The sequence below is a fragment of the Hakea prostrata genome, chromosome 10 (assembly GCF_041222555.1).
Source record: "Hakea prostrata isolate BN-2017 chromosome 10, UWA_Hpros_2, whole genome shotgun sequence".
Taxonomy (NCBI): Eukaryota; Viridiplantae; Streptophyta; class Magnoliopsida; order Proteales; family Proteaceae; genus Hakea; species Hakea prostrata.
Genome location: NC_142609.1, coordinates 42,913,210 through 42,938,892, shown reverse-complemented (window position 1 = coordinate 42,938,892; position 25,683 = coordinate 42,913,210). Strand labels below are relative to the sequence as shown.

Below are 25,683 nucleotides of genomic sequence, written 5' to 3'. Positions count from 1 at the left end.
GACTCCATGTTCTAGGAAAAGCTCCGCCCTTGCCAAACCCAATATTAAAAAAAGGTTATATTAATTTTTAGAGTTTTTTATATGAGCCCCTCTATTTTCATGGGAAACAAATAGAACCCCTCTAAAATCAAAACCTTGTAAATACCCTTTCCACCGTTAACCCGGTTACTTAGGACTGTTAAATAATTTTCATATGACTATATTACCCTCAAATATAGTAACGTTTTAACTTTTTATTTTCAAGAGATTTTTACATGAGCCCCCTCCGTTTTCATGGAAAACAAGGCACACTCCTTCTAAAATAAAAAACTTTGCAAATACCCCCTCCACCGAAGAAACATTTGAGGAGAAGCAGTGCGTACCTCACTTGCATTTTTTTTATTCTTCTCCTGTAACGTTTATTCTCCTCAAGATGAGGTACGCACTGCTTTTCCTCAAATGTTCTTCCGGTGGTAATCGTGGGCGTTGATTGGCAGTAGTGATGACAGATTACGAGACATCGTGAGTAACTATGAGGAGTGAGGTGGTATGGCTTTGAAAATAAGAAGTTCAAACGTTACCATATTTGAGGGTAATATGGTCATATTAAAAATGTATTTGCAAGGTTTTAATTTTTAGAGGGAGTGCGATTTGTTTTTCATGAAAATGGAGGGGCTCATGTTAAAAACTCTATTTTTTATGGTTTTTTTTTTTTAATATTTTCGATGATTTTTTTTTATAAAAAAACATAAATAATTTTACAGAAGTGCATATTCTATGTTTTCCCTTACTACTCTTTTCACTCATTCTGTGAACAAAAGTATCAGAGGTGTTGACCAATGCCAACTCATGATGATTATATCAAATTTGCACAATATCATATTTGTGTCACGTGTCAATGTAGAGTTGGCAGAGTGGTAAGATCATACTTCTCAGTGGAAAGGTTATGGGTTTGACTATTGCGGACGACCAAGCTTCCTATGAGGATGTAATCGAAGTGCGTGCAAGCTGGCCTGAATAAACCTCAAAAAAAAAAATTTACTTATTCGAAACATTAGTGTACAACCATTAGATCTCTAAAACACCACGGGTCATGATCTGCAAAATTTAAAAATCCACGTGGCAACAAACAAAATTTTGAATTTATATTGCCGTTTCACAAAAATGCATAGGCAGAAGAGACCAGCCTCATTATTAACCTAATCCAGAGAGAGTGCATGCACGTTTATAGCAAACTAAGAAACTACAATTTCAAAACCAAATCCAAAAACACGGATTCGGCGAAGAGAAGGTATCGCTTCACCCCTCATTTCTTAATATAATAATTATTAATTTAATAAAAACGATAAAGACGAAAAAAAAAAAGAAAAAAAAAAGAAAAAACTAAACTTCCTCCAGCTTTTCCCCCTATCGTTCTTTCTTTGCTTTCCTTTTGTTCTTCTTCTTCTCGTTTCCTTTTCTTCCTGTCAACTTTCTGTCCGTATCATACCACTGTCATTATTCCCTATTAACCTTCGAATCAACTTGTTCAATAATTTCGACTTTTCTTCTTTTAATTTCTTCTTCAGATCCCTCCTTAAAAGCTTCTGATTTCTGCTAAATTTGGTTGTGGAATTCTTGACATTTTTATTCGTTTCTGACATAAAATTTTCAATCCTTTTCTTTTGTTTACCATTTTTTTTTTTGGAGAATTTGGACAAGATAATCCCTTTTTGGGTTGGGGTTTGTATTGCACTTTTGATTTATGTGCCAATGTCGTTTGCTGGTAAGGTAATTAGGGTTCCGATCGGCGGCTGGTAAGTGGGAGATTTTAGGGTTTCTTCTTTTCTCCGGTGGATGTATATATCGGATTTAGATACTTAGATCAGGGTTTGCTTGATCAAGAAGAGGTTTTGGGGTTATGTTTCGGTGGTGGATGAAGGTTTTTAATCCAGGGAGTATTGGTTGATTGAATAAGTTGTTCAATTTTGGGGGCATTTTTTCTCTTCTTTTTTACCCGATTCATGGCTTGCTGATATTGATGAATCTGGGTGATTCTATTGGGATCTGAGGATTTGTTGGGTTTGGTGAAGGTGGAGGCTAAGCTAAGTTATTGTCATTACTTGAGTTTGGAGTGAGGTCTGTAGAGCTGAATTCTATCATGGATCATGTCATTGGTGGAAAGTTTAAGCTTGGGAGGAAGATTGGGAGTGGATCTTTTGGCGAGCTTTTCCTAGGTATGGCCTTTCATTAGCTTTATTTTCTGCATTGTCTGTTTTGCGAAGTTACTACTGTTCATTTTTTTAATTCTTTCTTTGTGTTAATTTTTCTTTTCGATGGTTTAATTTGCTTTAGGGGTCAACATACAAAATGGAGAGGAAGTGGCAATCAAGATGGTTAGTCAATACTCGTCTTTTCTGGTGAAATTTCCTATTCTCTGGGGTTCAGTGGTTCTCTACCAGATCAATTTGGATATTAAGTTTCGTAGTGTGATACTGTTGTTCTTTGTTAAAACGGATTGAACTTCTTACTTTATGGTTGTTATACTGACATGCGTCATTAATAATGCAATCAAATACTGAAGGGAACTTGAAAATTGCCTACTGATACATTCCTCTAGCCTGAGGGTCTAATCAGTAAAACAGTCTAGTTACTTCACGTAGTATACTCTGGCTTCCAATTCTTCTTTGTTCTAGTACCTTAAGTAAGTCAAGTACTAATATTTCCATGTTTGTTTATCATTGGTGCCTTTTTCTTTGTTTCTTTTTGTTTCCCCCCTCCTCCCACTTTTTATATGGTTTTTTTGCAATTTGACACCCCTGGAACTATACATAGGTCTTCGTCTGCTTTGTTGCTGGTTGGACCCAATTCTCATCTTGCATGGATTTTGCTTTTCTGCATGTTAGTGTTTGTGGCTCTTCTATTGCGATGGACATATATTTGTTTTAGCTGTGCCCTTGTCCAGCACTTTAGGCATGCTAATGTGAAATCAAGAAGTGGAAGCTTTGCTGTACACAATTTCTATATTTGCCATCACATGATTTTGAGGACAAGAATAACAGTGGTTGCACTTTATGGTTTTCACGAGTTCCATATGAGGTCAACCAAAACTTCACGAGATACTTTTCTTTTTAAGCAATGGTTGTGTAATGGGTACAGTACCTGTTCCCCCCCCCCCCCCCCCGCAGGGGGGTTGCTCTGGTATATTGTCGTTGTCCTTCCTTCCTTACATGCTTATGCTAGCTTGTTTTTTATGTGAAATTGGTTTCGTTATCATGCACCAAATATTTTTCTTGCCATTGCATTTCTCAGGAGCCAGCGAAGACCAAGCATCCCCAGCTTCATTATGAATCCAAATTGTATATGCTTCTTCAAGGGGGCAGTAAGTTGCTTTCCCCGACCCCCTACTCTGGTTCTTTTCTTCTCTTTTCCTAAAATAATGACCAGTTTATCTATTACTTAGTAAAGTAAGCAGTTTGTTTCTATGCAAGAGTGAATGATTAGTCTATCTTATGCATCAAGTCATGCTTTTTCATCTGATTTTTTTTTCAATTATAATGAAGCGGGAATTCCCCACCTGAAATGGTTTGGAGTTGAGGGTGAGTACAATGTAATGGTTATTGACCTCCTTGGGCCAAGCCTAGAAGACTTGTTCAACTATTGTTCCCGGAAGTTCACAATGAAAACAGTGCTGATGCTTGCTGATCAGTTAGTAAGTTTTTTTTATGTGGTCCTTAATTTGGAACAAGTTAATATGCACAAAATTTGTTATTATGTTGTGGTCATTGATTTAAACGCGTTCTCAGCTATTGGAGTTGTCATTCGTAATGTTCCTGGCACTGCTTCTTCATGCAGATTAACAGAGTTGAATATATGCACTCGAAGGGTTTCCTTCACCGGGATATAAAGCCTGACAATTTTTTAATGGGTTTAGGGCGGAGAGCAAATCAGGTATTGCTTACAGTAACCATGTGATTGTAGGAAGTCAAATGTTAATGAGGTCAAAACCTGGTTCTTCTATAGCGAATCAGATATTGATAAAATAATCTGTCCATCATTGCACTTAGAACCTCCAGATTGATTAGGAGGTATAAGTTTCTAGTGTTCAACCGTTGTGGGTTTCTGTGCTTGTGCTTATGTGTGTGTGTGAGAGAGAAGAATGTGTGTGGTAACTTTGTGGATATAGATTCTTGGCTTCACTGTTGATAGACCTTTATAGTACCTAATTGGTGCCTATATATTTTAGCTTTTTCCAAAACATATGTTCATCTCCCTTCATGTGTAATGCTGGACGGTTTATTTTTGTTAATTTTGCTTTTCTACCTCTATCATTGTTTTGCTTTTTATGCAGGTGTATATTATCGATTATGGTCTCTCCAAAAAGTATAGGGATCTTCAAACACACAAGCACATACCATACAGGTTCATGTCTAGCTGTATTCGGCTTTGCATCCTATTTTTCAATGCAAGTGTGTGTGTGTGTTTTCTTTTGATGTTTTTGACATCTGGAATGATCTTCCGTAGTCGGGCTTTGCATCCTTACCCTTTGAAAGTGTTGGTCCACAGAATTTGCTGGAAAATTGGACAAAATTTACGCTTGCCCCTTGAACGGTCTTTAGCCTTCTTGGGTGTCAAGATGATCTTGACTTCATGTAAGAAAGTGTTGGTATAGTTGTCAAGGCATCTAGGTAACTTAAAGCTTTTGGGAGGGTGTTAGTGTTCTTAAACCCATGGTTTGCCATCTTCATGTGAGGGTTTCATAATCTCCTTCGTCCTTCATCTGCTGCTTTGGAAACTGTGAAGGTGCATAAATTCAAGACGGTGGTTTTTGTTTTAAGATGAAAACAATATTAAATCCTTCATTGAGGATGAACATCAGTTGATTGATGGCATGGCCATTCCAACATAATACAACAACAACAATAAGTCTTTTCCCAACTAAATGGGGTCAGCTTCATGGATTTTTGCCCTCCAATTAGTTTAGTTTGAGGCCATTCTAGATACAAGGCCTAAGCTATGCATATCTTTTCTCACCAATCTCTTAAGATTATCTTAGGTCTGCCCTTAGCTCTCCTAGTTCCTTTAATTTGAATTATATCACTTCTCTGTACAGGGGCATTTAAAGGCCTCCGTTGAATGTGGTTGTGCCACCTCAAACGATTTTCTCATAGCTTTTCACTTATGGGAGCAACTCCTAGACCAACTCTAATATGATCATTCATTATCTTATCCTTCTTTGTTTTGCCACACATCCATCTTAGCATCCTCATTTTTGCTACACTGAGTTTATTTTCATTATTTTTTTAACAGCCCCACACTCTGCACCATGCATCATAGCTGGCAACATAATGTTTGACTTAAATTGGTTATATGGAAATCTTAATGTTCACGTTCTGCTGAAGTCTGTGGCTTAGCTTACCTAGGCGTACCAAGCGTAATTCATCAAATTTAGGGAGGATATGTTCACTGGCATATTGATGTTGATTACATTGGTTGCATTTCTTGTGAATTTGGTATTAGTTACTGTTACCAGCTTCATCATTTATATTAATTGCCTCCGGCCCTCCGAGACTCATCAAGTTTCCTGACAGGGAAAATAAGAACCTTACTGGAACAGCTCGCTATGCAAGTATCAACACTCATATTGGAGTTGGTGAGTAAAGTGTAATGTCTTTTTCTATTTAAAATTGTGTACAATTAGGATGTACAATAAAGAGAAATTGAACACCATCTAACAAGTGGCAACCGTGTTATAATCATTAATTACACTTTCCCAAGAAGCTGTTGTTGATCTCTATGCGAACTTGACCAAGTAGTTGATTTTGTCAAGAGAACCCCATTCTTGTGTATTTATCCTGGAATTAGTTTGCCTATGGACTTTCCATCAAGAGTTCCTAGCATACATCATGAGCAAACTTAACCTAAGATCCTTTTCCACCCAATGGATGGGCTTATGGTGTCTCTCTTTCAGTTACGATAAGGAATTTACATTTGGTCCAGAGAATAACATGTCTACTTTACTTTGCAGAACAAAGCAGGAGAGATGATCTGGAGTCCCTCGGTTATGTGCTTATGTATTTCCTAAGGGGGAGGTTACCAACTGTCCTTTACCCATTCCTTTCCTGCTCTTCTTATTATATTTCTTTCAGGGCTTTAAACTGTCATTTCAGTCACTCTTATGCTGTCTATGTGATTGTTGTGCATCAGCCTTCCCTGGCAGGGGTTGAAAGCGGGGACTAAAAAGCAGAAGTACGATAAGATCAGTGAAAAGAAAATGCTAACACCTGTAGAGGTAATCCCCCCGTTGAACCTGTCAGTGGCCTGTGTAAAAGTCCACAATGCAGGTGCTCTGACTGTTTGGCTGATCCATGCATTATGAGTATGTCTCGTTGTAAATTAAATATGCAGACTATCTGAATTTGCTTGAAATGCTTATATTGTTCTGCAGGTTCTTTGTAAATCATTTCCTTCGGAGTTTATATCATACTTCCACTATTGTCGATCCCTGCGGTTTGAAGACAAGCCAGATTATTCATATCTGAAGAGACTTTTCCGTGACCTGTTCATCCGAGAAGGTAGATCTGAAGTGTTTTCATAAGCAAATTAATGGTTGGCAACCCTTTTAAGAGAGTGCCTTATATTGTTAAATCGTTTACACTACAAGAAAGGCATGGGGTGTCATAATCTCTAAGTTTAATTCTGTCTATTATATTAGGTTGTGTCTTAACAGTTTCCTTGGTGCAGGTTATCAGTTTGACTATGTGTTTGACTGGACTAAGTTGAAGTATCCTCAGATTGGTGCCAACCCTAGATTACGTGTGGGTGTTTTTGGAATATTTTAGTATGTCATTTTCCCATTATTCTCCCCATATAATTGATGTTTTTAAATACTTTTTTCTGTGTGCTTTCAGCAGCCCAGTGGGAAAACAGGCCTAAGTGCTGGACCATCTGCGGAAAGACCGGAGAGGACCACAGGTATGTTATGATACAATTAAGATTCTTCAATTTGGTTAGGGAGACTTCATTTTAACCCATATATAGGTTTATGGCTTATTGGTTTGATACAACTAAGATTCGTCTACATAGGTTCTATGGCTTTTTGGTTTGATACAACTAAGATTCTTCAATTGGGCTTAGGAAGACCTTGCTTTATTCATGAAATATTATCAGTGAAGTTAATAGTCTTTGGTTGAATCTGTTTCTTCTTTGGGGCTTTTATAAATATATGTAACCATCCTCCTCTTGTGAGTGGGAATTTTTTGCATATGTTTTTGCAATTGAATGCTCAGCTGGTCTTACTCTTTTTTAATCTTAAGTCTTAACTTGGTAAGAGTTTTTTTCCTCCTCCCTGCCATGATTTCATTCTTTTCTTGAATTAAATGGATGTGTTTTTGAAATTGGGGTTCCCTGTGGTTTTACTTTTCTTTTTTTTAATCTTAACTTGGTAACCGGCTTATCCCTCCCTAACCAAGATTTCATTGTTCTCTTATCTCTGCCTTCATCATATATCTTTCTCAACCCTATGAATTCCCCCCCCCCCCCCTTTCATTTCTTACTATCTGCTTTTGATTTGTTTAGCTTCAAATTATGTTTTTAGGGAGATATTATCTCCTCATGTTATTACCTCTCTCCAATCTTCTCTATTGTCTTTTATGTTTAGTTATTTCTTGGAGTAAATTTGGAATTTTACATTTTAAAATTCCTCATTAATTCTTGACCATTAGATCTAGATTCAGATTTGGCCATTAGGTCAAAATAATATTGTTATGCAATATCTGGCTTTCAAATTAAAATCTTCTTCATCCATACCTTTAGTGCCCATTGCTTGCAGATCCATCATTTGAGCTGCAATATGTTATCTTTTTCCCCTCTTGAGGTTAGGGTTACAAGTTATTGTCTTTGGAACCTATAACATTTATTGATAAAAGTGAACGAGTATATAATGTTGTTAGTTCTTACCATTTAACGATAACTTACCATTGGCATGTATAATAGATGATTAAACCAAAGACATTCAAGATGAGGTTCTTTAGTGTATGCTTTTTGCTGATAATATATTTTAGTAGATGAGACACAAGTAGGGATTGATATCAAGTTAGAATCATAGAGAGTAACTTTGGAATCAAAATGCTTTAAACTAAGTAGAACAAAAACAAAATACCTAGTGTGTAACTTTGGTCTTAACTAGACGAACAATGAGGTGGTGAGATTTGACGGGAAAGAGATTCCATAGAGCGATTATTTTAGGTACCTTCACTCAATCATAAATATAAAAGGTGATATAGAGGATGATGTTCCCCAAATAATTAAAATAGGGTGGATGAAATGGAGAGGTCCGTCTGGGGTCTTGTGTGATCAAATGTATTCTTTTAAAGCTCAAGGGTAAATTCTATAGGACTATCATACAATCAGCTATGATGTATGGTGTAGACTGTTGGGCTATTAAGAAGTATCATATAGATAAACTCTGTATAGCAAAAATGAAGATGCTAAGATGGATGAGTGGCAAAACTAGTTAGGATAATGTGGGAAATGATCATGTTAAAGCTAGTCTTGGAGTAGCTTTAAAATAATAAGCTACGAGAAAGTCAATTGAGGTGGCATGTCCATGTTTATGGAGGTCTTTAAATGCCCTTGTATGGAGAAGCGATTTAATCCAGATCGAAGAAATTAGAAGAACTATGGGCAGACCTAAGAAGGGCGGGCCTGGCGCAATGGTGGAGTCTCTCCATTGTGCGCTGGAGGTCGCGGGTTTGAATCAGCCTCTGCAGCGGGGTAAGGCTGCCGAAGTCCTTCCCCGCCCCGGGGGGCTCGCCGGGTATGGGCAGACCTAAGATAACCTTAGGAGAAGTGGTGGGAAAGAATATGCATAGCTTATTGTATCTAATACGGCTTCAAATAGAGCTGATTAGAAGGTAAGGATCCATGTAGCCAACACATTTAGTTAGGAAAATGTTTGTTGTTGTTATTATTATATTGACTTCATGTCATGAGTTTGTACCTTGATCCTAAGGGTTGCTCAGTTGGCAAAGACCAGCACCTCACAAAGAAGATGTCTTGAGTTGAATTCTCCTTGGGGACCTACCATCAGTATGGGTTTCAATAGGCCAGGCTGGATCAGGCTACCCTAAAGCCTAACCCTAGCCTAGGGACCTAAGCCTAAACCCAAATGCTACCCAACCCTATCAAGGCTTAAGTATCCCAACCAAAATCCTACCCTAATACGATTCTTCTAAGCCCAACCCCCCTTGATTTACCCTAATAGGGTCAGGTAAGGTTGGGTTAGCCCTGAACTAATTTTATCAAAAAAATTAACTACTTATACATCAATCTTGGAGAAGAATGAGAGTTCATTGTTGAAAATAGTTTTCAAAATCCCCATCTTCACAACCCAATGAATTGTTTGACTCGGAGGTTTAACCTTCCAATCCTATTCTTTTCTAAAATCTCCTGACCTTTTTTGAAATTATTGCAGGGTCAAAAGAAATCTTGGCTAAGATCTCCTTTACTTGAACTATATTACAGTTTTACAATCTTGCATGGTGGATTGACAAAGTGAATGTCCAAGATCTCCCAATTCTTTGTTGGAGAGACTTGGATTCTCTTCAATGGCAGTTAGTGTCTTGGAACTTTGGAGTCAAAGAGATTGATACGGCTATTAAAATGGGAATACATGTAGGTCATTAGGGTTAGTGGATACTTGGTTGTTTAGTTATTCAAATTCAATTTATATGATTATATCTAAGTCTGATTTAATTAAATTCACATGGGGTGGGTACAGTGGACTAGGTTGGCCCCATGTGCTAAACCCAAACCTATGCAACCCTGCCAGGGCTAGTTAATTTGTGACCCAAACCTGCCCTTTGGATTGAAAACTCAGGCTGGTTTGGGCGACAGGTTTCACCGACACCCCTAATCATCCAAAGTGAAAATTTTGTTTTTTTGGAAACCTCTGAAATGCCATATTTGTTCTACCCAAAAAAAATGCCATACTTGTTTGCCTATAGTTATGTATTTTTATTTAGTTACACTTTAACCTTTAGGGACATCTCAAGCATCTTTTCCTGATATATTGTAAATTTTACTAAAAAATTTATTAGTATTGATGTATGTGTTAGTCTCTTTACTGCACGTTTGAATTCTTCTTGTGTTGTCTGAGTTTTCGACCATTTCTCAAAGTTTAATGGCCACACCTGGAATGGGCTTGGGCTGAAACTTACATGATAGATAGATGGTTACATGGATGATATGTCCACCTCATGCCAATTGAACTTTCATGTGGAGGATGTGAAAGGCATTGGGAAGTAGTGTCTCTTCACTGCAATGTGTAGAGGGCACTCCTGCACTGTCATGTTGTTTTTGTCCCATATAATGCTTACTTTGGGGAGAGGAGAGGCACCAGATATTTAAGTCTTTATTGGCCTTACTTTTCAAGTGATGGCATTTTTTATATTCTTTATAAATACATGAATTTGCTTAGACTTTTCTGATGACTTACGTAGTTTGTTTATTTGTTTCATTTAGTGGGACAAGAGATTCGCGATAGGTTCTCAGGCGCAGTTGAAGCATTTGCTAGAAGAAACACTCCAGGTCCAGGTCAATACAGTGATCACTCCAAGCACAAGCATTCTGAGGACGTACCTTCCTCCAAGGATGTTGTAAGGAGTCTCATATGAACTCATTATTTATCAATTTATAATGTGAAAATACTTCAGTCTTGCATCTAGCCTTCCTTAAATTTTGTTCAGACTGCCTTTGGTCCCTAAAACACGAATTCAAAATTCTTCGCCAACATAAAATGACATTTATGTTCTGCCTTTGTCATCTCATGACCTCAAGTTGCTTTCCTTTTACCCAGACGGTTCTTCTTGGCAAATCAATTATTGGATGGTTTGCGATGCACATGGATTAGCCATGTGTAGTTCAGGTTCCTATCTAACTGTAAAATCGAATACATATTGAGCTCTTACCCTTGTACTTTTGAATGGTTGAACCAAAGTTAAGTTTTTTCATAGGCCAAAATTCTCACATGAGAATTGTCTTTAGGCGGAATTTTCCAGATATTCGAGTGTATGCATTTTAGCACCCATTAATCTTCCATATGTAAGGTGTTTGGGCCATCAATTTTGAATGATAACAATGAGTTTAAGCATATCATATTGTGTGTGTGTGTGGCTTTTATCTATGCAGCTCACTTTATTTATGAAAGTTGAACTCTGAAAATTTTGACATAAATTAGTATCACTTTTGTAATGTTTCCGCATCCATTGTTTAACGCTTGTATCTGGACACCAATACCTAAGAAGGATCAGTGCTTGTGTTTTGTTTAGACTAAAGTGTGTTGATATTATTTGGGTTGATTTTGTCAGCAGCATGATTCTGAAAGAGGCCGCACTTCTTCCTCTCGAAACGGTAGCACTTCAAAGAGGGCTGTTATCTCAACTAGCCGACCGAGCTCCTCTGGTGAACCCAGCGAGAATCGATCAGGCCGGATGGGCACAGGCAGTGGACGCCTGTCCACCACCCAAAGGATGCAACTTGGGTATGAGTCTAAGTCGTCAACCTCCCATTCACGTACTGCTGCAAGAGGTGCCCGTGATGATGCTTTGCGGAGCTTTGAGCTCCTCTCGATCGGAACGGATAAAAGGAAGTAAAAGGAGACCCATATGGTAAGAAAGGATATCGACTGTCAAGGGGAAATCCCCTTACCTTGTCTCTTGAGTTCTGAGAATTATCTTTCCTCTGTAAATGCAAATATGGGTGCTTGGGTTTTCTTCACAGCTGAAGCTCGATTAGTCTCTCTTTTAAAACATTTTCAGTTACCTCTTGTCAGAGGCTCACGTCATTGTATTGTTTTAGACTCATCATCCAAGAAAGAGAAAATTTCCACCTTAGGGAATTGCCAAGATTTGAGTAGTTGTAATAAATACAGTTCCAATTCATGCTTAGATTATGTTTACCAATTTACATTCTGGATTGCACCCATGGTTGATTACCCAAGCACACAGGTTAGTAAAAATTTTAACATGTTTCTGATGTAACTTGATTTGGTATGTTAACAAGAAGAACCTTTGCCAAGGCTTGAGTGTTAGTATTTTTCCTTTCTTCCCCTGAGATTACTTTAAATATGCCCTAGCTCTTTTAGTTCTAATTTGCATTTACCTGAGTTAATCCAAAATCAACTCTAGTATTATCATTTTTTGTTTAATCTCAATATTGTCATTTTTTTATTTTTTATTGAATTTTATTTATGCATCTTAATGGTTCAATACTGCACCTTGTATCATAGTTGGTCGTGTCTTTTAAAATGTTTCTTTTGAGTTATAAGGGATATGTTAGATTACACAAAATGGTAGGTCTCTCCATTTCATCTACATCATCTCTATTTGATTTTCTTTGTTTATGATTGAACTAAGGTACCAAATCCAAAAATAATTGCTCTATGGAATGCTCTCATCAAGCATCACCATCTTCATTATTTATAATAATCTGATTTGTTCTACTTGATTTGAAACTTTTTTATTCCAAAGTTGATCTCTGTGGTTCTAACTAGATATAATCCTCTACTGGTCTATGGTGTTAAAACGATATCATCAATAAAAATTGATATTATCTTTTACCGTTTCGCTCCCTTGCCTATCATCGATTTGGATGCCTCAGTACATTTGCACCTTCAGTCGCTGTGATTTCCCCCGGCTGTTCTTGTGATCTGTTCTTTTCAGCCCCTCTGTTTTCGTTCTCCAACTTTCCATTTAGATGTTTTCCTGCTTGCCACTTCTCTTCTGCTAGTGGGCCCTGCCCCTCTTCTCTCTTCCTTTCTCTGTTCACACTCCCTTTCTTTTCTCTCCCTAACGTCTCTCTCATTGAGTATGGATCATCCTTGTGCTCCTCCGACAACTTTATAACGACAACGACAAATACGTGGGATTCACAAGTAACAAATAATAATAATAATAAATTGAAAAGTGGGATCCATCATCAGTATTTTGTGGTCTTTTTGTAGCTTGTGGTTGAAAGCCGTCGGGGGAGCACTCTACTATCCAGACTCTTTCTCATCCCTTTTGAGCCCCACTTCCCTATCCCAATCTTCCCTCTCACCCTCTCATGCCTGCTTCCTCCAATTCTCCTCGGGCCCCATTCCCCCAGTTCTCTCTCCCTAACGCCTCTCTCTTCCCTCCGCATCCTAAGCCTGCGGACCCTCTCGATTCTCTCATGAGCTCCTCCATTCATATGATATTTTTGTTGCGCTCATAATCTTATTGACAACTTAGTAAGCTCAGCTAACCCATTGGTTCCTAAGCTCCTCTTCCTCTATACTACTATTGAGTATTTTATTTACACCTTAATGTCTGGACTACTTTCATCTTTGTGGAGCTTCTTTTGATTCATAAATCATAATTCTCAATATATATGTAGAAAAGTTGGTGTCATGAGGAATATTGTGGAACTAATACTTGAAACATGTTTCTGGTATCTTCTTGCCATCTTCTTCACGTGTTGGTACTTTACTATATTCACTTTTAATAATCTAATAATAATTTTTTTTCGTTTTCTGTGTGCTTAGCTTATTATATAAAGAAAATTTTATTTTAGGGTCCTAGTAGGGCCTAAAATCGGGTGCGTCCCTTTAGTAGGGCCTAAAATCGAGTTGAGTCCCTTTAGTTGCTAAAATTACGTCTACGTTCATCTAGACCTAACACTAACACATGATGTTCACGTCAGACATAAAATGACCATAATACCCTTGTCTTACATTAAAAGAAAAGTAATATACCCCACTATACTCTATTCTCAAAAACCATGTAGTTAGGTGAAGGAAATTCTCCCTTTCACCTTGCTGGAAATCACCCACCATTGCCCCACCTTCTCCCTCCCTTCTTTAAATCTTTATTGAATATTATGATTAAGTCAATTTTTATTATTTTTATCCTTAGTGTACATATTGAAAATCATCCAACTCCTTGTTTTTTAACCCTTCATTCAATCTCTTGAATATAAGCTAATATAAATCATCGTTTTTTTCATAACATCTATCAATTCCAGCCTCTCACCTGTTAAGATCCTATGTTTCAAGATGCCAAGTGATCTTATATTTACGGGCTAGCTTGTTTACTCACGTTCATCCATGGTGTTGGAGCTTACCTACCTATGATCATATTAGAGCATTGATGTGGAGCATTGCTTAGGGGGACACCCTAACTAATCCTTTCACTTATCATGTCGGGGAATGTCTTAGCAATAGTGTTATCATGTAAAGGTTATAGAATCCATGTAAAAAAAATTTGATTGGGTTTTCTCTTGATGCTACAAGCTGGCTTGACGCTTCGACTCTCCCTTAGTTGAGCTTGGGACCGGCAAGAAACAATGCAGAGGTTCTGTTACTTCAATGAAAACTTAATCACAAACCAAATGGTCGTTTCAAACTAAAGGCTTTGAACTAGAGGATCAGGATAAGGTGCTACTTCCTCTCGTCTAGTTACTTCAGGCTGTGTACGTTTTTATCATTCTCAAATCAATCATGTAAGAGTGTCAACGGTGCGGTTTCGGGCTAAAAAACACCTAGCCCAAACACAGCCCATTAGCAAAATAATGGTTTCGGGCCGGTTTCGGTTTGGTGCAGTTTGGATTCGGACTAACTAACGGTTTGGGCTAACAGTTTAGATTCGGGTTGACTAATGGTTTATGGTGTATAAGAAAAAGAACAAGAAGAAACAATTGAGCATCCTACAACAAAAGTAAAAATTATATGGAAAACAAAGTTGTTATTGGTCAATTTCCATTAAAAAAAACCCATCCATTCTATAGAAATCAAGAACCTAGATATTAAGTAGTAAAATGACTATTTGATCTTTGAAGTCATGCTTAATTTTTTTAATTGTTTATACCAACTATCTAATGGTAATATAATGATTCAAATACTATTTAATGTAAAATTACAATACGTGTTGCGGTTCGGTTTCGGGTTGGTGCGGGCTCCACAACCTTCAGTCCAATTATAGCCCATTAAGGTTCGGTTTGGACCAGTTCGGGCTGTAATAGGCTGGTGCGGTTCCTTTTAACGGTTCGGGCAATAAATTGACACCCCTACGATCATTTATACCAAAATGGAAATCGAATCAGAAATAAGTCTATGACTGATGTGGTGGACTTATATTTTACATTCATCATCCATGGTAATTTCAAACTAACCTGAAATTCACTTGTGAGGCTTTCTGAAATATGAAAATTTAAACTGTTGAAAAATCAAGGGGAAAGGCTGATATATGAACAGTCCTGTTTTTGAGATATCAAATTTAGCTAGAATCTTATAAAGAAACTAAATATATTCAATAATGCTGGACTCGTAAAATCAAAATGCTTCTGAAGAGTTGAGATTTGATTCAGATGAGATAGAACCCAAGCCTCTTGAATTAAGGCAAGGTACCATTTCCACAAGTAATCTTTTGGAATACGATTTCATTTTCACATTGTTGTTTGACAGAATAGGAGACACTAGTGCCTGTGTCTATCAGATATCCTCTCAAACATGAAGCTGCTTGTGTACACAATAAATAAATATGTGAAACATTGGTAAAATTCCATTCTTGAATAGTGTGGATAAAAATTCTCTATCACATGACAGAAAATTTAGCTACATGCCTACATCAAATTGGTAGGTATAGAAATTTTCTGAAACTTGTCATAGGAACAATAGTAGTCAATGAACATTGGATACTTGAATACACCGAACCATTTCATGCCATTAAGCTCAAGCAATGACTACCTTTACATGTTTTCTGGAGTGTCATTTTTATCATACAAGAAGCCAAACAATTTCTTAAATCACAAAATGCAGCCAAAGAAAATTGGAACTAATAATTTTCTGTACAATCCAAAAGATATGACCAATGGTAGCTTGCAAGAAGCATTGATATGTACTATTTACCGGAGTTGGGTTTCATGTTCACGAGCGTTGTAGAAATGGGTCGTGTCTGATTAATCCAACCCAAACAGTCATTAGGAAACCATTCAGGCACAAAACTGCTGTTGTTGGTGCAGGCAAGTGTATAATGTTGTCCGAGGATTCGAAACACCAACAAAGCAATTTGTCAACTTCTTATCGACAATTTGAGATGAGACCTACATATATGGTATAAGTTATTGCCAAAACAAGAATATATTGGCTGCGGGAATTTATCAAATCACAGGGAGAAGTTAAATGTATACTGAATTTGTGGCTTATATATCTCTAAGGGCTGCCAACCTCTTCTCTAGCTCATCCGCATCCGCACTGCACGACAAGAAGCACATCAAAGAAAACTAAGTAAAATATTTTAAATGAAAGAAATGTGTACCATAGACTAGTCAGCGAAGTTTATAAGAATGATTGATACAAGAATTCTCTTAGCAGGACACAAGTAAACAGTGGTAAAGACATAATAGGATGAAAAGAACTACAAGAAAATGCAAACAAAAGCACTTAACCCCTACACCCGGTACCAGGCTATAACCCAGTAAGGCAAATATGGTCATAGTATTAAGAGTCATGAAGTAACTAGATGCATCATCATTGAGGATTAGACAGCAGACAGCAGGATCACAACAAAATACACTCTTGTAACTCGTATTTATGCAACATAGAAGCCATATGGACCAATTATCTAATTAATTGCATCGTAACTATGAGGTGACCTTTACCAAGAAAAGAAAAAACAATGAGGTCACATGATAAATCCAAGCTTAGCCACTCAAAGAGATCATATGCTGAGTAGATCTTCAACTTCCCACCAAACTAGTTGGTGTTAGTTGTTACCAATCATTATTCATATTAATGTGTATCATCTCAAATTTTAGCGTAAACATCCACCCTCCCCACCATTTCCCCCCCCCCTCCCAAAAAAAAAACATTGATTTGCATTCCCTTTTTTATATTTAACAGTCAAGAATTCTAAGATCGTCTGAACATGGCGATGAAGTCATTATTCACTTACTGTACATAATACACCATTTAACACGGAGCAAAGAAACTGTATAAAGTAAGCATACCTCCCAACATCCTCAGCCTTCTTTCCTGCAACTCTCCCTTTGGGAGCTGCTGACAACTGTTGACAAGGTCCAGGACAAGCATAATAAGCTTAACAGTTAAAGAATAAAATGCACCGACAGAAAAAGACAAGAGAACAGTGCAGATGGCAGGACACTATATTTAGTATTACTAACCTGTGATGCAACATCGACACCAATTTCATCTAGCACCTGTGAGGGGAAAAGGAAATGAATGTAGAGAAATAATGCAAAAAAGAGTCTAAGCCAAGAACAAAGGCACACATACACAGACAGAAAAAGATGCTTAGAGAAACTTCTATTTAGACACAAATCTTTCCTAAACTAGCATACTGCACCATTTATATGCTCATGCGTGGACTTACTAATTGGTGAACTCCTGAAACCATATCCGTCATATCTAAGTTGCTAGTGATCTAAACCAAACAGTTAAGACATGCCTGATTCAAGTAGCAACTTTGACTTTCCTTCTTTGTCCATTCTTCTAAATTATCCTTCTGTTTTTCTTTCCATCAATCTCTTAGCAGCTCTAAGCTGGAAAGATGCTCCATTTGGCCAAGTTTTAACCCATGCCCCACACTCAAGAGATTATCTCCTGATTTGGAAGCCTTGGGTGATGCTTGTCAAGAATTATGAAGCATGTCTAAATCAAAGTAGACTAACATATCTAAGTTTCATTTTCCCATGGTGAGACCAAACTAAGGGAATTCCAGGCCCTACCTGATTTGTGAGCTCCTCAGATTCATCTTCAGCCTCATCAGCATCCAAGGAATCATCAATGGTATCTGATATCATCTCAGTCTGCACACAGGAGGTACTAGAGTGGTAATCACAAGTTTGCAAGTCAAGCACAAAGACATACTTCTCTACAATCTAAATATAAGGTACCAAAAATAATTTTACCGTCATGTCCATTTGTGCAGATTGCCGCTGGAATTCTTGTATGACCTTCATCTGCTTTGCAGGTGCGAGTTGCTGCAAGTGGAAACAGTACAGTAAGCAGACCAACCAGACAAATAAAGGAAGCAAAAGCAAATCAGAATTCAACGAACCGTGTTTGAACATGATAATTTAAGATAAACTCAAAGAAATCAAGTAAGGACAGCCAAGAAGCATAATTATTATCAGACCTTATTCATGGCTGCCATTGCCTTACTTGCACCCTTTATCCCAGTGGCAACTGAAGTGTTGGCATACATTGCCTGCAAATGGGAGAAAACTGTTTAGATACGAAAGCATGACCCCTGAAAGAATGGAGTACCCAGTAGCATGAATCCTTAAGATTGACTCTGTAGTGGCACCTGTGAATGAATTGCTATACCACGCATTTGAGCTCGACTACTTTGTAACTTGGCAATTTGCTGCCTAAGCCTGACAAGCTGCCGGGCAAGAATTTTAGTTGCTGCCTGCAAAATACCAGAAATGAAATTAAATAGACAACAAAACACATTTGAAAAACTAATTTTGCATCCCCTTAGCACTGCCAACAATAACTGAGGCATATGAAGTCTCCTTCAGTTTGAAAACACTTCAGGGAATTTACATTGAGGAGCTACCTCATTTCCTGTTTTAGCAGTCTTCTTTATCTCAGCAAGAAGTTTCTTTTCCTGTCACAATAGTGATCCAAGTTAAACCTAACCAATTTGAAAATGAAATCATTATTTAAAAGTTCTTTACATACTTCCAATTGCAATGTGCCAATCTCCCTCTCAATACCTGACACAAGAAAAAACCACAGAGAAAATGGACATAAACGTTAAATTAGCCTCAATCACCAACTCAAATAACAAAGGCATGATACTAGGAGCTAACTCAATCACAGAGGAAGATTCAGTTACTTCATTTCTTCCAAAGATATGTCATGTAGATGGAAGGTATCAACAATACGTAACATGTTCAGACATTAAGAACATCAAATGTCAGTGAGGGGGTAGAAGAGCACTGTGTTGTTCACCAATAGATTTGACTTTTTCCTTAAAATGAAAAATATTGTGAAAGTCATATTGTTAAGGCCCTGGGATCATGCCACATGGAGGAAGGAGGGAGGGTTACTGTAGTTGGTGGGTCATAAGTAGAGGGAAGGTGCGAGGAAAGGTTATGGATTGTTTATGCGAGTAGCTTTGGGCAGCCTTTGGCTGAGGGGCAGCATTGTATGTTGTTGGGTGGGAGGTGACTGGCACCATCAAAACCAGATTATCCTTGTTATTTTACTTGTTTTTATATTAGTTTTCATATTCAATTCGCAGGTTCTTATCACTGGGTAAGAAAATAACTGCTGAGGTTTATCCAAAGGGAAACAAAAATTGGAAAGGGAAGAAAATCAACCTAGTGCAAAAAAAACTTAAATACCAATATCCTAAGTTAGATTAGATTTTTCTTATCATGGTTACCGCACTGCTTGGAGACGTCTCACTATATGTGCTGGACATGCATATTTCTTAGAGAACCAAGACCAATCATAACCCACTGACAGAAAGCCATAATAACCCAAACCCTGTTACTAAAATGTCTAGCAACGACTACAGACATATCACAAAGTCTAACACAGCTTCAGTCTTCCATTATATCTGATCCAAGCAACAGTAACTCAAAAAGGAAAATTTTACCTCTTGTAGCATGAGCCATTTCTTTCTTACCCTCACGAATCGCATCTGCAATCAGAGAACCAAACAATGAAGTAGAAGAAGGAGAGAAGGGCATAAGTTAATGCAAATTCATAAAGAAAAATCCATGGTCAGATAGACCACCGGGAAGTAGAAACCAAATCAGAGCACTTAATCAAATAACAATAATACCAGAAGAAACTTAATGAAGTCGAGTGCCAGAAAAAATGGAAAAAAACTTGTAATTGAAATTAATTTTTCCAGCTGATGGACCAGAAATCCCCTAAAAAAACTAGGGCACAAACCTTTGGCTGTAGGTTTCTTAGTGAATATGTTCATTCCTGATTAGACGATTCCCTGCGATAAGCAGAGCTTACAATAAAATCCAAACTGGAGTGGAAGATCGGATTTTGCAGAATCTAATTAGGGCAAATTTCAGTGGCAGTAATCATTTTATAAGGTACTCTGGCTTGCAAGTACGAGGAAGCCACTACCCGCCTGGCCCGTCAGGGAAACGCGGCTTTGTTCATATTTATACCTTTCGGACTGTTTCAATCAAAAAAGATTCCCAACCATTGAAAATAATAAATAATAAATAAATAATTTTTGGCATCGCCTAGCAAAGCTTTTCGTGATGAAAAACAATGTGTTCTATTACGCTTTTAAATCACATAATAGAAGTGCGATTCACATAGAGTTTACTGAGATTTTTTTTTTTCCTTCATTAAAATAGAAATTAAAAGCGATCCCCCCGTTTTAATTTTATTTTTTGGTTTGCCAATGTAACACCTCCCCATGGGTAGACTTTTAACGGCTTTACTAACCCACCATTGCGAAACACATCGCGGCAAAGGGCCCCCTTCGATTATTTTCTTATTATTTAAATATATACAAGTGATTATTTTTTTCTCTACAATTAATTAAGGGTATTACCACTTGACAAGGGTAGTAGTAGTAGGGTTTTGGGTTTTTAATATGAGATGCCACATCATCGAAACTAACGTGAAGAAAAGAAGATAACACATTGTTCAAAGAGATATCTATAATTATACTTTAGATCATTTATTATGTAATATAAGGGATAAAGGATATTTACCACCCTTCTTAGTTGGCTAAATGACATTTAGAGCCCTTCTTGGTTGGATCCATAAGACCTTTGAGGTTGCCTTTTAGAGTTTGGGTGGAGGTCTTCTTCTACCTTGCAGAGAACAAAATCATTTTTGAATAAATCCTCTTCAAGCCCAGCGTATACTAGGTACATATTGTCTCGATACAAAAGATTGTGCTCCTCTTGCACTTATAGCTCTACCGTATATTTAGGAGGGCTTTTATTTCAATTTAACACTTGAATAGTTATGAAATAACACTTGCAATCCCAACTTGTCCAAATATTCCAGTAAAAAATAGTCAAAGTCAAAATTCTATGTATATAACTAGCATTATTCGAAATACTTACCTTTATTTGTATTGTTGCACATTGTTCACATATGAGTTATATTACTATATTCCCAATCAGAGGTTGCTTAGTTAGCAATAATCAACATCTCCAAGTAAATGGGTCATAGACTGGACACTCCCTAATGGCAAATCTAATTAAATATAGAATTATGGGATATAGTCGAGGTTCACATAAGTTGGCCCATTCACAAAACATTTATTGTCACATTTGCTGTAAAGTTTAGAAATCCAAGCATTGCGGCATGGATTGGCCGGATTTCCATTTTGTATTTCAATTTAACACTTGAATAGTTATGAAATAACATAGTGCTTGAGTAAATATTAATGGCAATGGCTTGTATGCAATTTTGGATCATCTACTTGCGGGATATAGAATTATGGTATTCTCACATCCATTCACAACACATTTATAAGGGGGACTAATTAATGCAAAGAAGCATGCTCATATCCAAACTAATCATCCGTAGGATAGTGGATTCCCCCTCAAATCCTTCACCACACACATATGAGGGGGACTACTCTTCAAGGTCGCTTGCAACAATTCTTCCAAGTTGTTGCAGTGTCAGTTCATCTAGACCTGCAAGGGTAGTACTCTTATATGTTGTGTATTTTATTTTATTAAAAAAAAAATTTTGGGGGGGGGGGGGGGTAAAAATCTAGGCTTTGTGTACATTGCAAGACAATAAAACACAATTTCTAATTTGTTTGATTTGGTTGTTGAATGTGAGTGGATCGACACAAAACCAATTCTATATTAGGGACCCACATCTGAACACTGATAAGGTGGACTAATGCTTAACCCTTTCCTAAATATGTGGTGAAAGAATATGAAAGAAGTAAGGTCCTCTATTGATGGGTTTGGAAATTGCTCAACCGTTGGAGGCCTGCAAAACAAGGGTTATATGTGAGCAAACTCGTTGGTCGAGTAGTTGTGCCTCAGATGGTTAAGTCAATAAGAGCACCTTCGTAGAGCTCTTGATAATTGCAAAGCTTAATTGAAAGGTAAAACGGAGGGAAACAATTTAGTTACATTCCTCTAGCTTGGTCTTTAGTTTATATTGATTTTACCTTACATTCCTGACAGTTGGATTGATTTTACGAATCTCATCCGTAATTGTACGATTGTAGGGTTTAATTTCCCTAATCCAAATAATTTGTTGATTCATTTTTATGCACGATTTCATATCCCGAACTTGGTGGGATCACGTTTCTTTCCACAACGGTTAAGTTTCTTCTCTCCCAAGTAACCTTTGGACAAATCCTTTTGTTTTGGTTCCATTTGATACGAACCATTCACCACCAAACCGGCTTGAATGGTCTAACGATCTATGTTCAACCCGGTCGGTTGGTTACTGTTAATTTAATATCATCGAAACTTTGCGATATTTTGCTGCAAGTTGGCAAAACGAAACGCCCCTAAGAAACAATTTTTGCACAATATCGTCAATAATCCGTAAACCTAAATTTTTGACTTCCTACCTTCTTACAAAACCAAATAACTTCCCCATCTTTGAAGTTGATCAAGTTCGATGGTTTCATTCATGAGTCAATTCGGACTACTTAAACTGTGTATCAATTTATTTCTTAATTCCTGAATCCTGATCCAGTTCAATTGTTTCATTTCCTGATTCCTAAGTCTAACGTTGAACTCCAGGCTTCCAACGCATTTACTTTCCCATCTACGATGATGATGAATGTCACAAGCTGGATTCTCAAGGAGCTGGAAGTGGAACCATCGGACGAAAGAAACAACAAGAATGTGGGAAAGTGAGAGGGAAATATGATGAGTTCAGACTCTATGCTTGGATTGTTCTTTCAAAGAGGGAAGATGATTTTCAGAGACAGAGAAGTTGGATTATTTCTTAAGAGATGGAAGATGATTTTGTTCCTCAAGGCTTAAACCCCAATTTGCTATGACTGACAAACCCCTAAAATGTCGGCAAAATATCGCTCACATTTTGGGTCTTCTGGTTGGCAAGAGTTTTGTTGGTTTTGCCAACCAACAAAACCCTGGAATTCAACGATATTTTTAACCTTGATCCCAAACTCCATATCATCAATATTTTATGCGAATTTTTTCTATCAATGTTAAATATTCAAGAGTACTCCCAAAATAATACACAATACTAAATATAGAAAATCTGATCAAATGGTAGTAACACTTATATTGTGAGTTATTTACAGGTAACACCTTTTCTTTCATTTGATATTGCTGTTGGTTTTTTTTTCTTTCTTGGGGGTTGTATATTTTGGGTTCATGTGATATTATTCTAAATAGTTATAAACTAAAGTATGGTCATATGATTAAATTGTTTAATATGAAAAGACATTGACATACAAATATGTGCTATAAAGGGAAAAGACACACATGAGACCTTTTCACATGCATTGAATGTGGTTCATAGCTTTGTTCATAACAATAACCTCAAACAAGGAAAGATCACCAATTAATTCAATTATTTTTTTTTCCAAGTAAAGTAAAGTCGTTGCTATCACAAATTTATAGGAAAATCTCTTGCATTGGGATTCACTTATGAGCAACATGCATGGCACAATTTCAAGATTACGTGACACAACATAACACAACACAAAATGGTAACAAGTGCATTTAAAAAAAACGAAACAAAACCATTTAGCAGTAAATGGAACTACTATTAATAAATGAAATTTAAATAAAAACAATATATAATATAAGCCCTTGGAAACTAATAAATTGATAACATTCGGCTAATAGTATAATACAATGAGGTTAACCCAAAAGAAATTAAAATAATACAATAAATATTTTTATCATTAAATTTCAATCATCATTTTTTTTTGGTAGAAGAAAAAGATAAATTAGATTGGCAACAAAGAAAAAGGAAAAAAGTTAATGTAAAGGATAAGTTTCAGAATTCAAATTCAAATTCGAATCCATCTTAATTAACTTGAACTTATCTCCAACTGATCATAAGAGTTTGAGTTTTATTAACGTGGCAACAAGTTATAATTCAAATTCAAATAATATTAATATTCATTTCCCACTCATGAATTTGAGTATGAAATAATTATATCTCAAACGAAATTCTAATTGTTCTATAAAGTAAAAAATGTTTTTCACCATTTAATGTGTTTTTTATTTTTTTTTTTTTAATAATTAAGTTTTTTTTTGCCAAATTTAACTCTTTTTTTTTTTTTTTTAATGAGGTTTATCACCAGCTCGCACCATGATTACATCATCAAATTAATGCCACCGAATGGGTGCGAACTCAAGACCTCCCCGTGAGAGGTAGAGCCTTTAACCGCTTTACTAACCCATCATTGGCAAACTTATAAGTTGGTTGTGATGTCAAATTGCTTATCCTTAATGGCATGGCTTTATGGGAGCTCGTTCGCAATTGATTGGTTCTCACGATATATTACTTATAATGTTCGTGATTTCATTGATGGGTTTATCTTAGTTCACTTTAGTTAAGCATATGAGAAGTTCGGATTCGGAGAACGTGTTAGGGCTTGTTAGGTTACAGGTTAATGAATGCAAAATTTATACTCAGTTGTTTGTGAAAATCACTAGATTCATATTTTTACACTAAAAATGTGAATTTGTAGATTTATGGGTAATGTCACCCATAAACATTTGCTTATTCACAAAAATCACGTCGACCAAATTTTTTTTAGGATGATACCAGATTAAGGTTAACTAAACAATTAATTTTATGAATTATGACTCCATACATTTGAAATTTATAGATATTAACCAAACTCATGTAACCAAATATGCCCTTAGGGCTGATTTCTTAACTTCTGGAGATTTCAAATATCTAGAGATTTCAAATCTATAGACTTCAAATCTATGGAGTTATAATTTATAAAATTAAGTGTTTGGTTGTGGAATGAATCATGAATTCATCCTAAAAATTTATTTGATCGCTGATTTTGGATGTCATGGCTTTTGAAATCTTGGATTAAATCTGCACTTTTTACCTAGATTTCAGATTCCCAGTAATTTCGATTTGATCCGGTTGAAATCTCTGTTCTGACCCGGCTAATTTATTAACTTTGGGTGACTCGCTTGACGGTCATGCGCATTTAATGCATAGGATTGAAGCAAATTCCTTTCCTTCATGTTCCTTTATAATAAAGTTGCATTTTCGACCCAAAAAAAAAAAAAGGCAAAAAGAAATAATAAATTTCGTATGCATGTGCGGAAAAAAAAGAATCGGAGAACTCTAAGGTGCGTTTGTTTGCAAAGGTGGGGTGGGAAAAAGGAGGTCGAAAAAAAAAAACATGTGGGCCCCATGTATAGTGGGATGAAGAAAAAGAAAGGAAAAGATTTTGTGGAAAAGTGAAAGTGGTGGATCCCAACTTTTTACTTTTCCTAACTTTCCCACAAAGTCTCACCAAATATGTGGGGTTTTAAAATGGCTTGGAATGGGAAAATTGGGTTGCCACATCAGCAGACAGTTTCTTGATTCAAGGAAACTTGTCTCTCACATTCCCACCCCAAGCAATCAAACAATCTACCATTTTGGGATTTAAGGCAAAAGTAAGAAATCAATACTCTTTTCAAGAATTTTCCCACCCCAGCAAACAAACGCAGCCTAAAATGCACAGGTGGAAACGTATGTATGTGGTGTATTTC

The 25,683-nt window shown here is 36.8% G+C and overlaps 2 protein-coding genes across 3 annotated transcripts; one reads left to right on the top strand and one right to left on the bottom strand.

The window, feature by feature from the left end:
• The first annotated feature begins 1,360 nt into the window (after positions 1–1,360).
• LOC149003175 (casein kinase 1-like protein 10) lies at positions 1,361–12,036 on the top strand. Of its 2 annotated transcripts, none has more exons than XM_089136449.1 (14): positions 1,361–2,195; positions 2,314–2,354; positions 3,271–3,340; positions 3,522–3,670; positions 3,814–3,909; positions 4,310–4,380; positions 5,550–5,611; positions 5,987–6,050; positions 6,166–6,250; positions 6,407–6,533; positions 6,703–6,776; positions 6,873–6,933; positions 10,483–10,616; positions 11,328–12,036. In XM_089136449.1, the coding sequence occupies exons 1-14, from the start codon at positions 2,120–2,122 to the stop codon at positions 11,610–11,612; spliced, it is 1,395 nt and encodes a 464-aa protein (XP_088992575.1). In that variant the 5' UTR covers positions 1,361–2,119; the 3' UTR covers positions 11,613–12,036. The 2 variants fall into 2 exon arrangements, with proteins under 2 accessions (XP_088992575.1, XP_088992574.1); XM_089136448.1 differs by having other exon boundaries at positions 6,870–6,933.
• A 3,527-nt stretch (positions 12,037–15,563) lies between these two features.
• Positions 15,564–20,089, bottom strand: LOC149003174 (vacuolar protein sorting-associated protein 2 homolog 3-like). The gene is made up of 12 exons (XM_089137190.1): positions 19,910–20,089; positions 19,608–19,652; positions 18,683–18,717; positions 18,558–18,608; positions 18,303–18,407; positions 18,132–18,203; positions 17,905–17,976; positions 17,722–17,802; positions 17,158–17,193; positions 16,984–17,039; positions 16,165–16,228; positions 15,564–16,077 (listed from the first exon to the last, which is right to left on the bottom strand). Exons 1-11 carry the CDS (start codon positions 19,941–19,943, stop codon positions 16,177–16,179), a joined length of 639 nt encoding a protein of 212 aa, XP_088993316.1. The 5' UTR covers positions 19,944–20,089; the 3' UTR covers positions 15,564–16,077; positions 16,165–16,176.
• Positions 20,090–25,683: the final 5,594 nt, after the last annotated feature.

Bases quoted from the DNA above. Each gene is read 5' to 3' on its own strand.
- LOC149003175 (XM_089136448.1), top strand. From the start codon at position 2,120: ATGGATCATGTCATTGGTGGAAAGTTTAAGCTTGGGAGGAAGATTGGG. The intron at 6,251-6,406 runs GTAATCCCCCCG...ATTGTTCTGCAG, and splicing joins AAATGCTAACACCTGTAGAG to GTTCTTTGTAAATCATTTCC. The intron at 10,617-11,327 runs GTAAGGAGTCTC...TGATTTTGTCAG, and splicing joins TACCTTCCTCCAAGGATGTT to CAGCATGATTCTGAAAGAGG.
- LOC149003174 (XM_089137190.1), bottom strand. From the start codon at position 19,943: ATGAACATATTCACTAAGAAACCTACAGCCAAAG. The intron at 18,204-18,302 runs GTGCCACTACAG...TCCCATTTGCAG, and splicing joins GTATAGCAATTCATTCACAG to GCAATGTATGCCAACACTTC. The intron at 17,194-17,721 runs GTAGGGCCTGGA...TTCCCCTCACAG, and splicing joins CTGAGGAGCTCACAAATCAG to GTGCTAGATGAAATTGGTGT.